Source organism: Mustela nigripes, chromosome 11, assembly GCF_022355385.1.
Source record: "Mustela nigripes isolate SB6536 chromosome 11, MUSNIG.SB6536, whole genome shotgun sequence".
In the NCBI taxonomy this organism is placed as follows: Eukaryota; Metazoa; Chordata; class Mammalia; order Carnivora; family Mustelidae; genus Mustela; species Mustela nigripes.
The window spans coordinates 5,846,864-5,860,301 of record NC_081567.1 but is presented as its reverse complement, the minus strand read 5'-3'; the positions used below and the strand labels follow the sequence as shown (position 1 = coordinate 5,860,301).

General features: G+C 50.9%; 1 protein-coding gene across 12 annotated transcripts in view; it reads right to left on the bottom strand.

The window, feature by feature from the left end:
* The window catches only part of TRRAP (transformation/transcription domain associated protein), a 113,392-nt gene that overhangs the window by 1,535 nt on the left and 98,419 nt on the right, over positions 1-13,438 (bottom strand). For all 12 annotated transcript variants that reach the window (XM_059414414.1, XM_059414421.1, XM_059414422.1 and 9 more), the window contains 5 exons: positions 10,072-10,297; positions 8,885-9,102; positions 6,378-6,562; positions 1,959-2,162; positions 1,677-1,871 (listed from right to left, as the gene is read on the bottom strand). In XM_059414414.1, coding sequence (XP_059270397.1) covers positions 1,677-1,871; positions 1,959-2,162; positions 6,378-6,562; positions 8,885-9,102; positions 10,072-10,297 — 1,028 coding nt within the window. The remainder of the gene's footprint in view (positions 1-1,676; positions 1,872-1,958; positions 2,163-6,377; positions 6,563-8,884; positions 9,103-10,071; positions 10,298-13,438) is intronic.

The window sequence follows — 13,438 nt, the reverse complement described above, 5'->3', positions numbered from 1 at the left end:
GGCACGTGCAAGGAACAGCAGGTGAGGCAGCCTCAGAGGGGGTACTTGGCAGGGGGAGGGGCTGGTGACGAAGTCACATTTGGGCTGAGAGAGGAAGAAATCAAGGACGAGAAGCATGTGGCTGTCACCCGACCCCAGCGCAGACTCGGGGTTCCAGCCCCAGCTCCACCACTCCTCGCCTGGGTGACTCTGGAAGTTACTAAGCCCTCTGTGCCTCAGTTTCTCCATTTACATACAAGGCATAGTAATAGAGCCTCCCAAACATGTTTTTTAGAAGATTCCCATACAGAATGGTCTACATTTTAGCCAACTTAAAGGCATTCTCTACATTTAGGCTGTTAGGAAATTTGAGTCCAAAGTTTGGAGAACAGCCCCGAGCCCTTCCCAGCTACACTGCGCTGTCTACACAAAGAGTAGCGCATGGCGTTATCCAAGTTGTAACAGGCCTTTGAGATAGAGGGAGCCTTCTTTGTTCTGCTTAAAGTCTTGAAACAGATGCCATTCTAGGACCTGCCCAATCAGTGTTTCCAGAAGTGTAACATTTCTATCTACCTGAGGACTTCCCATTCCAAGCCTTACGCCGCAGGTACGGGACTGTGAACTCGCTGCATCAGAGCACAGACGGCTCCTCATGGAGAAATCCCAGGGCTATTATTTTTACTCCTGTTATACTCATGCTCTCCCCAAAATGGACATGTGCAACCGAGAACGGAAAACCAGAAGACGTGTGTAACGTAAAGTCTGTGTTCACAGTTAAGCATTCAGCTCATCATTTTAAAACCGTTCTGAGTCTGCGCTTTTGGAAAGCAACTGGTATCTGAAGGCCTCTCAAGGCACAAACTGCTCATCAGTAGAAAAAAAGGAGGGGGAAAAAAAAAAGTACAAATGGTTCTAATTAAAAGAAAAATAACCTGCGTTCAGTCCCCGGTTGCAGGGAATTACTCCAGTGGCCAAGACAGGCTGGGACTTGAATACAAGAACTGGGTTTGAACCCGGCAGCCCTCCGCGGTGCCGTGAACTGCGACAGTCGCTCGCCTTCCCTGCCCTTGCTCCCTTGTCCATACGACCGCCCAGAGCAGCTGCTGAGAAGCCACCATGGCAACCAAAGGAGCCGCTGTCCTGTCACCATGTCACTGTGACAGAGCCGCCCCACAGCTTTCTGTGGCCGACACCATCCATCACGTCTCCCACCACTGGGTCTCAGGGTGTGCCTTGCCTGTCACAGTCCTTTAGGCCCTGTAGCCACGAGCAAGTCAGACAGGTGCCTGCAGACAACAATTTCGCCCTTTTATTTTTAGGTGATCTCTACACCCGGGGTGGGGCTCGAACTCGCCACCAGAGATCAAGGGTCACACACTCTACTCACGGAGCCAGTCAGGCGCCCCTCTTCTGCACTTTTGTAGCAGAAAGCATTACAAAAAATATAGAACGGAAGACAGCTACGAAACCAAGTAAGCAAAGCTGCTGAGCAGCACTAATAGTTGAGAAAGTCATCCAACAGAGGCTTCCAATTTCTCTGTGTAAAACTGCTCCCTCAACATCCCCTATGCTATTAGACAGCAAAAATTTTGAGACGCTTTTAAGAACCCTGAATCGTGCGGCAACAGCAAGCCTTCTCCTTCCTCAGCAGCAGACCGGCAGCCTGTTGGTGGCCCCGCGTGTGCTGTGTGGCCTACCTTGAAGTTGGGTTGGGCGAAGCAGCGGGCGACAGCGATCATAGAGGCCGTCAACGGGCCAGAGACGCCGATGGTGGTCAGAAATTCGGAAATGTTGGGGGTGAGGCGAAAAGGGACAGGCCGGTTGGCATCTAAGTCTCCAGTGGCATCGTTTATATCAAATCGGAAGTAGGCCACATTCAGCTTGCCGGTGTCCTAAACCCCGGAAGAAGACAGTCTCAGAACTCCCGCGGCACAGCGCCCACAAGGAAGGACAGGCCCTGCCCAGCAACACCCAATTACCTGCGCGATCTGTAACATCTCGGGGTTGAGTCGATTTAAATGCAAGACGAATTCTGCAAAGCCAATCAGTGCGAGCTGGATGGTGAACATCTTCCGGAAGGTCCAGTAGTCCGTGGCGTTGGGAAACGTGTGCAGAGCCCACTCTTTGAGCATGCTGCGTGGGACCATGTTACTCTGAACTTCTTTGAGGATGTCTCGAAGGACCTGAAATGGTAGATCACTCCACCATAGCTTCCCTCGACTTGTTTTTTCTAAAGGAAAACTCTCAAATTGTATTTTTGTACTTACTTGGCACCAACAGTGTGACTTCTGTTGACACACATACATATATGATGTCATTCAACTAAACACAGGGATGTCAGTTTCCCTCTCCGGCTCATGTCGTAAGCTTAGAGCAACAATAGAGCCACCTGAGTAAAAGTGTTAGCGGCATGATACCTGTCTTACCAAAAATTTAGGTAAAACCCAAATACCGCACCTTGTTAACTACAGAATATGCTGGAACAGTTAACAAAAAGAACAAATAAATAATTGGATACTGACACTTCATACCTGAGACTACTAAAGACAGAAGTGCCCTAAACTGCAGGAGTCCGTTTCTCAAGGCAGAGCAGATGTTACACACCACTTCACATTGAATTCTGTGGACGCCACAAATTCAGAGATGGTCTCGATAAAAAACTTTACTAGAGTTAATTTAGTTCTTGTTAGACCAAATGGTAAGGGCACAACGTCTGTTCTGGGCTAAGTTCTACCCATGGGCTTTCAGTAGCTACTAGAATGCAGGCCCTAAGCAACCAAGAACCACACAGACCATAAAGAATACTAGCACAAATCATAAAAAACAAACTAAATAACAAACAAAACCCCACACTTTTATATAAACTTTGGAAAATTTTTTAAATTCTGAAAATTAAAGGCTTACAACCATCTGAGTAGCTTTTACTCAAGAACGAGAGAGTGAATCCTAGTGACAGCTTTGGAACAGTAGAATTATACTATTCCCATCCCCTTTTCTCCACTTTCACGTTGGCCTTGAAAACCAACAGCTTTGCACCCACGGCAGCTGGAGAAACCAGCAGCCTAAACAGCCACTGCAGTGGGTGAATGGGTTCAGTGAGCCCCCAAAAGCTCATCTCCAGAGAATTATCACTATTCGTCTTGTCTGGCCTTCCTGAAAAAAGCCCCATTCGTTGGGCTTGTCTGGCTGAACTCAAGAGTTCAGTCAGTGAGGAGTATCCATTTCAACTGAAGGACATTTGCTGAAAGCAATCCGTGACAACGGTTTAACACCGCAGATGCCCGAGACAATGATACCAGCTGCAGCACAAAAGACTACAGCAAACAAGAGGAAGAGCTAGGGAATGAGATGACCACATGAGACTTTGAAAAGCTTCAGTATATTCCTGAGAAACCTCAGAAAGTCCTACGCTCTCACAGGTGGTGACTATATAAACAGAAGTGCAAGCTAAGGCAGAGATGTAAATTATTTGGACATGTTGAAGGCATCTCTCCCCTTTCCCCAACACAAAGAGGCCTTCAAAAACGGAGAAGACTTACTGCTTAAAGGCATGTGAGAAAATCTCTGTGAAAGCATTGCCTAGCTGAGCAGAGATTTCCATGACTGCACATGACAAAAACACTTTTGCAAAGTAGTCCAGGAAACTTACTAAACAAACAGCAACAATAACAAGCCTTGGGAAAAGGATCTGATTTCTAGAGCTGTCACCTATTACTAGAAATACCAGTTTTTCAACAAAAAATCATGAGGAAAGTGAAAGAACAGGAAAACACGGCCAATACACAGCAAATAAAGTGAAGTCCTTGTATACAGAATATAATAAGAATTCTTAGAATAACAAAAAGACAAATCATATAATTTAAAAATGAGCAAAGGACTTGAATAGACAGTTCTCCAAACAAAATATGCAAATAGGCAATTAGCACATGAAAAGCTAAGCTGATCAACATCACTTGTTATCAACCAAAATGAATGAGGACGACTCTAACCAAAAAGACAGGATAATAACTACTGGCAAGAACGCAGAAGAAAAGATAAGCTTTATACACTGTAATCACCTGGGAGAATAGTTTGGCAGTTCATGTAATGTCAAACAAAACTGACCATGTGACCTGACCCATCCATTCTACTGAGGTGTATGTCCAAGAGAAATGAAAACATACATCCACACAAAAACATACACGAAATGTTCATAGTCCTTAGCACTGGCTGCAAGTCAAAAAGTATAAATAATCAAGGGCGCCTGGGTGGCTCAGTGGGTTAAAGCCTCTGCCTTCAGCTCAAGTCATGATCCCAGGGTCCTGGAATGGAGCCCCGCATCGGGCTCTCTGCTCAGCAGGGAGCCTGCTTCCTCCTCTCTCTCTGCCCGCCTCTCTGCCTACTTGTGATCTCTGTGTGCCAAGTAAAATCTTAAAAAGTATAAATAATCAAAAAGTCTGCCAACTGACAAAGAGATAAACTAAACATGGTATTAGTCACACAAGGGAATAAAAAGGAACAAACTACTGATACATGCCACAAAAAAGCACATATTTTTGGGTTCCCTTCATATGATAATGAAGAACCAGCATATTCACGGTATGCGTGAGACTGCAAGATTCGTGGTTTCCAGTGTTCGGGGCAGAGAGGAACAGGGAGTGAGAGTAATGGGTATGAGGCTTCTTTTGTGGGTGATGAACTGTTTTAATTCTTTTTTTTTAGCTTGAAAAGGAAGCTCCATGCCCAATGTGGGGCTTGAACTCCTGACTCTGAGATCAAGAGTCACACGCTCTACTGACTGAGCCAGCCACGTGCCCCTGGGTTGATGAAATGTTTTACAGACGAAGAGTGGTCATGACTGTACAACTCTGAGTATGCTGAAAACGCTAAATTGTACACTTTATTTTATTGTATTTGAGGGGTGGGCAAGGGGGAGAGAATCCTACGCAGGCGCCACGCTCAGGATGGGGGGCAGGGAGCTCGATCTCTCAACACTGAGGTCAGGACCTGAGCCAAAAATCAAGAGGTGGATATTTAACCAACTGAGCCATCCAGGGACCCCTGAACTGTACATTTTAAAGGGTGAATTTTCTGGCAGGTAAATGATACCTCAATAAAGGTACTGTAAAAACCAAAGGATGAAGCAGACTTAGTAAGATAACAAGCCAGGTGCAAAGAGTAAGAAGGGGACATGACACTGGATTGTTTTGTACCGTTGCCAGCACCTCGAGCTGGCCGGCAGGACCCCACTCCGTCTCTAAGCTGAACTGACCGTCACCCTCATCAGTCACACAGCCGGTTATAAAACACTAGGGGACCCTCATGTCAGCAAATATTTGCAAATGGAGAAAATCAGTTTCCACACCAAAGGCAAATGCAGCCTTAAGGATACAATCCATTCTTCTCCCACAAACACCCCAGGACTGTCCTTGGTCCACAGAGTGACCAGGCAGTGGCCTGTGACCTGATGCAGCCCAGATGCCAATTCCCAAGGGAGGCCGCAAGCTCTGTTCGTGGAGGTCAGTGAGGACAGATGGATTCTGCATGGAGGCAGGAGGCTGCACCGGACCCCGCAGGCCCTCTGTGCCCTGAGCACTGCCAGGGTGGCTGAGACAAGCACCCCGTGGGCTCCATCTTGCTAAAAACAAAGTCTCCCATGCCCCAGACTAACCAAAGTGCTGACATGAGGGTTCCCCGGTGTTTTATCAACAGCCGTGTGACTAACAAGGGTGACAGGTGATCCACGTAGAGATCCTGTGGGGTCCTGCTGGGCCCGCTAGACCTGGACAGGCGGAGGCCAGCTCATAGCTTCCGGCTCCTTGGTATGGCTCCTAGAAGCCGGGAGGGCCCTCTCAGGAGGCACAGGAAAAGAACAGGCCAGGAAAGTGGCATCTGGGGAACAGGTCAGGAAAGCGGCCTCTTGGTGATGAACCCAGTCCCGTGCAAGACCTCCTCATCCAGACTCCATGTCTCCCCCACTTTCCACCACGGGCAGGAATCTGCAGGCGGGGAGGGCCCTTCGCCCACCCGGTGAGGCTAGAGCCGTGCAGGCTCCTGCGGTGGGCGCTGCGCTCCCTCCCGAGGGAGTTTCCCCTCCCGACACAGCTGGGCCGACGGGTTTCAGCACTCGCCCCTTTCTGTATTTTAGGAACTATTCACAGTACGGAGACCGTATGACACCCAACGCCCGCAACCAACCAGAGGAACGTGACTATGAAGGGATACACAGCCTCGTGTCCCTTAGATGAAGGCTGGCTGCCAAGTGAGTTTACCGTAAAGTTACTCTGCAGCAAATGGCATTGCATTAGGGTCCCCGGTTATCTCTTTTCTACCACCTCACACGGCCAAGGAGGAAAAGGTACCTCTCGGCTGCCCACGAGGCCGCAGACCCTGTGCTCCCGACCGTCCCAATTCGGTACCTGGTGGCTGGCTTGGGTCCCGCGGGCCTGCACGGTGGCCAGTCTGTCATAGTACCGGGAGATGGGGTTGTCGTGCTCGATGCCCTTCTTGGCACAGCGCTGCTTGTAGATCTCCACGAGGGAAAGAGAAGAGGGGTTGTCCTCCACGAGGCGCATCTGTGGGGACACCGCCACCACTCGTGGAACTGGGGAGAAAGGAGAAGGAAAAGAAATGGGAGCAGACCGAGAACCCGCCCGGGCAGCGCTCGACTCCGCTTCCGGGGACGTCCTGGGAGCAGCTCACTCAGCCCCTTGGTGAGCAGAGAAGGGGGTCAGGACCGGAAATCACACACTGTGTCCTAACTCCGCGCCTGCACATGAAGCCCGGTGCCCTGGCGGAGCCTGAGCTGCCACCACCTTGTGAAGAAGACACGGGTGAACGGAAATTCTTTAGGAAGCAATCTTCAAAAATACAAACTAGAGACTCTACCAACAATTCATTCTTTCGAGGCCCTCCCTCGCCGGCTTCCATCAGGAGAGTTCCAACCTCCCACTCGCCCCAGGCTCGTTACCCGCTCCTCCAGGACCGGGAGGGCTGGCCCCACCTAGGACACCCCAGCCCTACTCTGTGTTCCGGGGTTCGGCTACGGGAAGCTCCCGGGGCGAGTCTGCTCACTCCACCCGGTTACTCCGTGGAGCTGCACTGAGAGTGGGGCGCACCCGGGACCCCGACGACCCCTCTCGCACTGCAGAGGCCGCTGATGAAGCAGTTCTCCTCGTGTGGTGACAATCTCCACTGGGACAGTCCCCAACCAGAAAGCGCCGGGCATGCCCGCCCCAGGGGCCAGACAGCCGCACTCACTCCCCAAGTTTGTCTTCCCATAGATGCGATCTCGGAACCGGTCACTGGACTTCTGTGAACTTGTTTCTTCATCCGTAAATGAGAGTATAGTACCTACCCCATAGGGCTGCTGGCACATTAAATAATACTTTAAAGATACTAGATCAAGGTACTATTACTAAGAATCTAATTTTTTTAAGTAAGCTCTATGCCCAACTGGGGCTTGAACTCCTGACTCTAAGAGTCACATGCTCTACTGACTAAGCCAGCCAGGCTTCCCTTAAGACATTTTTTTGGAGAATATTTTGTAGAGAGTGGAGAAATCTCCAGAGGACACCAAAAAAGGCCTCAGAATCAAGCTTGTCCAGTGTGGGGTCACAGCAGCCGCCGCGCGGGTGTTGCTGAACAGTCCAGAGGAGGCCGTGACCCTGTGCTGGCACCAGCCTGTCCCCAGGCCCCTGTGACTGCAGGAACCCACACTGGGTTTCAGTGTGATGTGTACACACACACGCTTCAGCCCAGCGTGAACCCGGCCTAACATCAATGAAAGCACGACTGGCACTGCCAAAGGTTCAATCTATTGAGAGATTCCTGTGAGGGGCGCCTGGGCAGCTCAGTTGGATAAATCTCTGCCTTCGGCTCAGGTCATGATCCCAGGGTCCTGGGGTTGAGCCCCACATCCGGCTCCCTGCTCAGTGGGGAGCCTGTTTCCTCCTCTCTCTCTGCGTCTCCCCCATTTCTGCCCTGTCTCTGTATCTCTCTCAATGAATAAACTTAAAAAAAAAAACTTAGAAAAGTTCCACTGTGATTCAAAGGCCCCTATGAATTGTCGTTTGATGCTGACAAAGAGTTTGTTTCTTTGGAAAAAGCAAAGAACCATCTATTTTACCCCCAGACGAGACCCACACTATAGAGCACGTTACGTACATGTTAACAAGCATATGGTTTTCTACAGACTCGTTTCTGCGATCTACTTCTTATTTCAGGGATACTGAACTTAAGGGTAAGGGATTTTGAGTCAAAATGGGTTGGATTCTTAGTGGTCAGAAAGAAGCTCTGTCCAGGACCAGGTAACATGCACTGCAACGGGTTCCTAGCCTCAAGGATGAGACGCTGCAATGTTCTCACTGGTTCTCTTCCGGGATAACAGGTCACCTCTGGCCCCGTTAGAGACAGAAACGGGTCACTTATAAATGACCCACAAGTTGGTATGAAGAGACCTTACTCAGAGGCTGCCGGTCGCCACATGACCAAGATTTCTGCGGCCTTCTCGGGGCTTCTCGACCCCCTTGTGCTGCACTTCCCACTGGAAAGGCACGCTCTGGCCGTGGCCACGCGGTGCCATGTGAGCTCCAGGAGTCTTTGGAGACGGCCCACAAACGCGCTCAGAACACAGCCTGCGCTCGGCCCACGCTTCACCAGCACATGGCCGGATTCCCGGGCAGGGAGGCGCAGTAGTGGGCACAGACATGGCACCCCCTTCTCTAAACCAATACTCATCAGACACTCGTCTTGCACTGAGAGGCCTAAACGTTGGGGAGCAGCTTCTCCTGGGAGCGGGGCCCTCCTTCCAGAACCTTCTGTGTGGGGCACACTTCATGGCATTCTCCACTCCTGAGGGCGGCACACATGCAAACCCACAAAGGCCAAGGGGAATGGCTGCGACCCCAAAGTGCACCTCTCATACCTGTGAAAAACAGGTGCCTCTTTGTGGTTTCCTTCCTCTTCTCCAGACAGGGGTTCAGCAGGCGGAGCAATTGCAGCACGCGCTCCTCCCGCCGCGACTCGGTCAGGCAGGCATCATTCATGACGAGGTACGGGTAGATCTTGCCGTTGTGGCCGCGGATGTAGAGCCTCCGGGCCGCGGTGTTGTGCTTCTGCACGATCTCCACCCTGGGCATAAACCTACCCAAGCGGGCACACGGTGAAACCCCAGCTCCCCAAGCCCCCAAATGCCAGTCCCTTTGAGAAGAAAAGGGAACTCTACATGAACGACATCTGGAGACAGACTCCCGCAGGCACAGCTGTCACACGCACCGATAAGAGTGTCGCACCGTTTACACCTTACGACATGGGGGGGGGAAGACCCCTCAGCAGAGGGAAAACGCAGGAAGAGGACACAGTAGCTTTAAAACATTCAGCCACGGGGTCCTGCCTCAGGAGCTCAGGGTGAGCTGCTGATTGGCTCTGAGGACGAGGACCCAGCTGCAGAGCTGGGGGGGGGGGGGGGGGTCCTGAACACAGGGAGCAGGACAGGCAGGCCCAGGACAGTCACGGGGGCTGTAGGGAGCGGTGCCCTGGCAATAAGCAGGAGTAAGCGTGAGGACTGCTGGCCCTTGCCGTCACCTCCCTCTCGTGGACCGGGGAGCAGGGAGGTCTGGCCAGAAGGGGAGTCACATCTGGAGGGTCAGGAAACCCGATTCTGAATGCACAAGAAAGCAGACTTCTGGGTCTGCGTGTGACCATTTGTTACAGAACTTCTGACATTTACCGTAAGACAGAACGTCTACTCTAATACAGTTTTATAAATGTCCAGTTCTGTTTTGAATACCGAGCTTTAGGAGTTCTACAGACTGGGTGACTTTCTATTCTGTTCAGTTCCATGGGGATTCAGAAAAAGTTCTTTTAAAACCAAGAGAAACACACACTTGACTCAAGACATTTCACCCATCAGCGAGGCCAGGCCCTTTAAGTGCCTGATTCCTGAAATCCCAGAACAATCTCCCATTCTCCCCTTACAGGGGGGCAAGGAGAGCACAGGGGAGGGTCAACAAGCCTGGATCACCGCGCGAGGTCTGCCCCGAGGCCCGTCCCATGGTGGGGCTGCCCGGGGTCCCATGCGTCAGTGACCACCGCCACGCCGGGCACACTCACCGAGCAATCTTGATGTAATAATGGGTCGGCTTGGGCATCAAAAACTCCCCTGGAATTTCTACTTCAGCTGTCTGTGCCGAGAAATTGCTCAAAAACCGGCACTTTTCTTCTATGAGGAAGAACTTCGGAAGCTGCTTGGTTTTAGCCTCCAGGATTTTGATCCACTTTTTCAACTTGGAAATAAGATTATGAAGCTTCATGGATCCCGGAACACTGAAGTCAAAATCTTCAAAATAAAACAATTAAAAACACTTTCAATCATCTGGGCTATCTGGAATTCACTACAAAAACATGCTCAAAAGCCTCCATTTATTGTACGTCTAACCCGGAGCCAAGAAGATCTTCAGTCCCCCTTGCTCTTATGTGTGAGTTGCAGCCTGAGCGACTTCTCTACTGACCCCAGGACGAGAGGGAAGGGACGAAGTGCCCAGAGGAAGCCTTGCCCCGCGTCACCACAGGCCCTACGTGGGCCTCCAAGGGGCACAGGAGCCCACCGGCCAGCCCTGAAGGTCACCGCCTTCCGCCCACCCGCAGCCCTGCCGGACAGCAAGCGTCACACTGGGGAACCACGGCCCTGTGCCAAAAGACAACACTGCAAGTAACCTGAGGCTAAAGGAGAAAAAAAAACCAGTCCAGGCGAATACTAAATTGTAAGTCAGTTCATCAGAAGAACTTAAGGCAAGAAACTGAAATGACAAAAACGGAAAACGTGTACTTTTCATTTAAGCAACTGAAATACCCGATTGCTGTATATCTCAGATTTTCCTAAAACTCGGCATTAAAAGGTCAATTAAACCGAAAAACTGGGCGCCTGGGTGGCTCAGTGGGTTAAGCCTCTGCCTTTGGCTCAGGTCACGATCCCAGGGTCCTGGGATCGAGTCCCGCATCGGGCTCTCTGCTTGGCAGGGAGCCTGCTTCCTCCTCTCTCCCTGCCTGATTCGCTGCCTACTTGTGATCTCTCTCTGTCAAATAAATAAATAAAATCTTAAAAGAAACAAAACAAAACAAAAAACCGAAAAACCCTTCTTAAAAAAAGTGCCAATTCCACACAGTCAAGCACCAAGGGTGGAAGAGGCTCTGATTACTCGAACTTGCCAGAACCCAAAGGTCAGGATAAGCCGAACCCTCTCGGTCACAATGGGAGCCACCATGCTCCGCAGACAAGGACTGGGATCTAAGACGCGGCAGGGGCCCTTCGCACGCAAGTGGACGGGCTCCCAGGGGCCTCGCGTGGATGCTCTCCCGCAGTCAGGCTGTGCGGGGGGGGCCTGGCGCAGACCCCCCCGCCCCCTCCACCATCCTGTCTTCTCCCGACCACGCCCTCCGGGGCCGCAGCAGGCTGGGCTGGGGCCAAATGCAGATAAGGTGAGTGGAGTCAGCAACGTGCCTGTGGAGCCAGGACCCAGAGGGGGCCTATCAACACCTACACAGGGCCCCGGAGGGCCGTGGCCATCTGAATGGCCAGAAGCGCCACCCCGCCAGCAAGGTGCTCCCATGTCCATCCGCGCAGACATCCGTGTGAGCCCTCTGGCCACACTGCTTCTGCCCTGAATCCCTAACTCCTGGCCACCACGGACCCATGCTCCGCCTCCATCCTGAGGTTAGTTTACAAACGTTTCCTGAGCGCGGGCCATGCACTAGGTGTCCTTTCGAGGTAGGCTTTTTGCACTCAGCACAACGTGAGGTTCCTCCAAGTTGCCGCACCAGTGGCTAGCTCCACTTTATTTTTCTCCTGTGAGCACGGCTGTGGCTCGCTCTGCTCATCCATTCTCTCAGTTTGGCACTTCCGCAAATCAAAGGGCTGCGGCCTTCGTGTACAAGTTCCTGCATGTCAGTCAGTCCTCATTCCCTGCAGTTAACGGTGATGTACAGTCTTTGAACTTTCCTCCACCTCCTCACTGGGGTGGGTGTTAGTAGCCAACATAGGTGATGGGGCCCAAGAACGGAGATGGGGTAACTCTCCTCCGCTGTGTGGACGAGAACGTGGCACTGAAACACAGAGCTGGTCCTTCCTGGGAAAGGAGGACCAGAGGGGCTGCATACGGAACGCCCATGCTGGGGCGCCTGGGTGGCTCAGTAAAGCCTCTGCCTTCAGCTCAGGTCATGATCCCAGCGTCCTGGGATCCAGCCCCACATCAGGCTCTCTGCTCTGTGGAGAGCCTGCTTCCTCCTCTCTCTGCCTGCTTCCCTGCCTGCTTGTGGTCTCTCTCTCTGTCAAATAAATAAATAAAATCTTTAAAAAAAAAAAAAAAAAAAAAAAAGAAACGCCCATGCTTGGAAGGTCAGAGCCTCAGAGCGGTCTTCCTCCAAGTTTCAGGTTTTGTATTTTTTCATAGTAAAATCCGAACAACTTGTCTCACTCTGAATTCTCTATTTCAGACTTCATTCGATTTAATAAGTGGACATTTTAAGATTAAAAACACACGGAGTATCATTTCCCTTGAGTAAAATAGGATAGTTTCCGTAAAATTCATCTCATACTCTTCCTTCGTCAGGGAATACGACCGACCACATTGTGGGAGCGTCACAAAGAAAAAAATCGAAGACAACGGAAGTGCTTCAGTGGAAAAGGTGCGAGGGGCTCATATTTTATTGTTCCAAGAGCATCTTCTTCAAGGTGGGGTGCACTGGGAGAAGCCCCTTGACCTTAAAGGGAGTTCAGCATCACCTTTAACGACCCACTCACAGCACAAGGGGAGAAAATGCGGGGCCCTGGGGCTGCCTGGAAGGACAGCAGGACACGCCTCATCTCACACGGATCAAAAGAAAGTCACGGCTGTAGCTGCAAAGCAGACTTTGCAATCAGCGGGATAAATATTTCCTTTTATAGGACTTCACCCTCGTCTACACAGCACAGATCCTAGCTGTGTTCTCTGCATTAGGAATTCTTGAAAGATATTTTAAATAACTAGCAGTGTGAACTATTATTCTATGGTTTAGTGTCTCTATGAAGAAAGAATGTTCTGGAGACACTTATAAAAGCAGTAATTAAACAAGAATGTTTCTATTCGCTGGATTACTGAGCAGAAAAATCTTGTTTCCCGTGGTGGTAACTCGGGGGTTGACACTCAACACAAAGGCCTGCAGAAGTTGCCCAGGTGGCTAGAGAAACGCTCTGAGGCCTGGGGATCACTGGGCTCCCATGTCAGAGGATGGGCAGGTCAGCAGGGTGGCTGTGGGACACAGTCGGTCAGCCTGTGTGTGCATGCGCTGCGGGAACCAGGGCCCACCTGGCAGGTGAAGACTGAGACCAAAAGGGACTGGATTCATCGCCACTGATCAGACGAACCCGGAGGCCAAAGGTTCTCGCTCTTGGGTGTCTCGAAAAATGCACGAACCCAAACCAGGGGCCAGTAATGATGATACA